This window comes from Lolium perenne, chromosome 4 (genome assembly GCF_019359855.2).
Source record: "Lolium perenne isolate Kyuss_39 chromosome 4, Kyuss_2.0, whole genome shotgun sequence".
NCBI lineage: Eukaryota > Viridiplantae > Streptophyta > Magnoliopsida > Poales > Poaceae > Lolium > Lolium perenne.
In genome coordinates, this window is record NC_067247.2 from 348,225,511 (window position 1) to 348,228,011 (window position 2,501).

Here is a 2,501-nt window from a genome sequence, read left to right on the forward strand (position 1 = left end):
ATGGCGCTTCTTGTCGTGGCCCCAATGACCTATGTCTGGACCATGATGTGCTCGCGAAATAAGAGAGAGCACTGCCACATCATCATACACACCCCACAAAATCACCTAAGAGATAAAGTTCAACAACAAAATATGTATATGTAATAAGCCCAATAATATTTTTATTTTGAATTTCAAGTTAGATTCAGATTATATTCAAACTAAATTCAATTTCTCTGTTTGTATTGTTTCTTCAAATTTCAGATATTTTGATGAGGATCGAAATATCTTTGGTGCCCAACTTTAAAAACTTGATGATTTAACCGATTTTGAGTACTTCAAAATATGAACTGGACAACAGCATAATACTTACTTTACGCTGTTCTTACTTTTTTTCAGTTCAACAACAGATGTGCTTGAAATGGAAAACAAATCTAAACACTGGTGTCTGACTAGGCAGATCGCAACTGATGAGAGGCACATCCATTCTCCCTCGCTCACAGAATGTCGGCGTAGTCGACGGCCCCGTAGGGCTGGAACCACTCGGCGAGGAACCCCTTCTTCCTCCTGTGCTCGCACCCCATGTCCCGGCAAAGCTCGTCATTGTACCACAGGTTCACGGCGCCGATGCACGGCCTCCACGCGCTCTGCCCGTCCCCGCCGCCCCCGCTCCTCCGCACGTAGTACCTGCCCCACTCCGCGCAGCTCTCCTCCATCCGCCGCACGCTCGGCAGCCGGAACCCGCCGTCCAGCAGCCGCGCCACCCATTTGGCCGCCATCTCGGACGCGTATATGTTGTTCAGTCCCTCCGCGTAGCCCAGCACTGCCATCTGCGCGACCCGCGGGTGCACGCACTCCCTATACAGCGGCGCGGCGGCGATGATGTCCTTTACCCGCGGGGACACAAACATGTCCCGGAGTTTCTGGTCGCCGCGGAAGCCGGTGGCAAGGATCACCACGTCGGCCGGTACGACGCGCCGTTTGTTGCCGCTGCCGGCACCGTCGAGCACCTGCAGGCCGTCCTCGCAGAAGCTGAATGATTTGGACCGCTGGAAGACGATGCTGCCTTCCTTCACCCGGTCGTAGAACCCGTCCGGCAGCATGGAGATGAGACACGACGACACGCACCTCGCGAACCCGTGCCCGGGCACCATGCCGTGCTCCCGCATCGGGATCTCCCTCCGGTAGTACGCCCCCGTCGCCGCAGATATCGCCCACGCCAGCGGCGCGAGCAGCGCGGCCAGGATGCGCGAGGCAGCGCCGGAACCGGGCCTGGGGACCATGAGCTCCGCGAAGCGGTTCATGTAGAGGTACGCTATGTTCACCGTCCCCCACACGTTCGTGCCGTGGAGCAGCCATTGCGGGTTCCGGCACACCATCGTGCACGGCAGCCCCGCGCCGTTGGCCTCGGCGCACTCGGTGGCGACTTCGAAGGCCGTCTTGCTGGCCCCCACGACGGCCACGCGCTTGCCCTTCACCAGTGCGGCGGCGTCTGCGTCGGCCATGTCAGACAGGTCCATGGAGTGGAGCACCCGCCCACCGAACGCCTCCGGGCCGCCGTCCGGTGGGAACGCCGGGATGTTTGGCACGCCGCCGAATCTGCCGATGCAGAGGATCAGGAAGTCAAACTCGTGCACCTGCGATGTCTCGACGCCGTGTTGGCGCACGGTGAGGCGCCACACGCCCGTGCCATCGCCGAACGCCTCGCCGTTGCCGGCCCACCGCTCCCACCCGTCGGCCGCATCCTCCGGCTCGGAGCCGACATACTCCGCGGCGATGACGGTGCTCCTGAACCTGACGCACTCATCGACACCGAAGCGGCGCGCGTAGGCTGCCAGGTAGTCAACGACCTGGTCGTGGCGCGGGAACACGTCGGCGGAGTCCGGCCACGGGAAGTCGGAGTAGCGGTACGCGACGGCGGGCGTCTGGAGCCTGGTGGAGGCGAGGGTGCGCGTCCACAGCCCGCCCACGGACTCACCGGCCTCGAACACCACCGGCCGGAACCCACGCGCTAGCAGGTGCTTGCACGCCGCCAGCCCGGTCGTGCCGGCGCCCACGATGGCCACCCGCTTCCGCTTCGCCCTCTGATCCATTGCTCAAGTGGCTGATTTGGGTATCTGCAGTTCTTTCTGCACACTGCTGTCTGCTAATGTAATAATTTTTGGCAGGGTCGCTGCTATTATTGTATGCAGTGGCGCGGATCACGTGAAACATTTTATAACTGGAAATCAATCAACTTGGCTGCTAAAATGAATCAACATTTTACAAGAGCAGTACCGTACGAAAAGGAAATCACAGTGAAGACACAAAATTTAATATGAAAATTCCTCCAAAATTGAGAACTGAGTTCCAGCTCAGTGGCAAGGCAAGGCGAGTGCGCAGCCAGCCCACCCGGGTTCGAATCCCCATCACGCGGTAATTTCGCGGGAGGAGCGAACTTTAATCGGGTTATCATCCTAGCGTCCATCCGCGGGGAGAGTCTCATTTCTACCTAACAACGTATAGCCAAGGGAGGGATCATT

At 58.6% G+C, this 2,501-nt stretch overlaps 1 protein-coding gene across 1 annotated transcript; it reads right to left on the reverse strand.

Moving 5' to 3' along the window:
• Positions 1-290: 290 nt before the first annotated feature.
• Positions 291-2,092, reverse strand: LOC127297012 (probable flavin-containing monooxygenase 1). Its single transcript, XM_051327263.2, has one exon. The coding sequence runs from the start codon at positions 2,070-2,072 to the stop codon at positions 477-479; it is 1,596 nt and encodes a 531-aa protein (XP_051183223.1). The 5' UTR covers positions 2,073-2,092; the 3' UTR covers positions 291-476.
• Between the last annotated feature and the right edge of the window lie 409 nt (positions 2,093-2,501).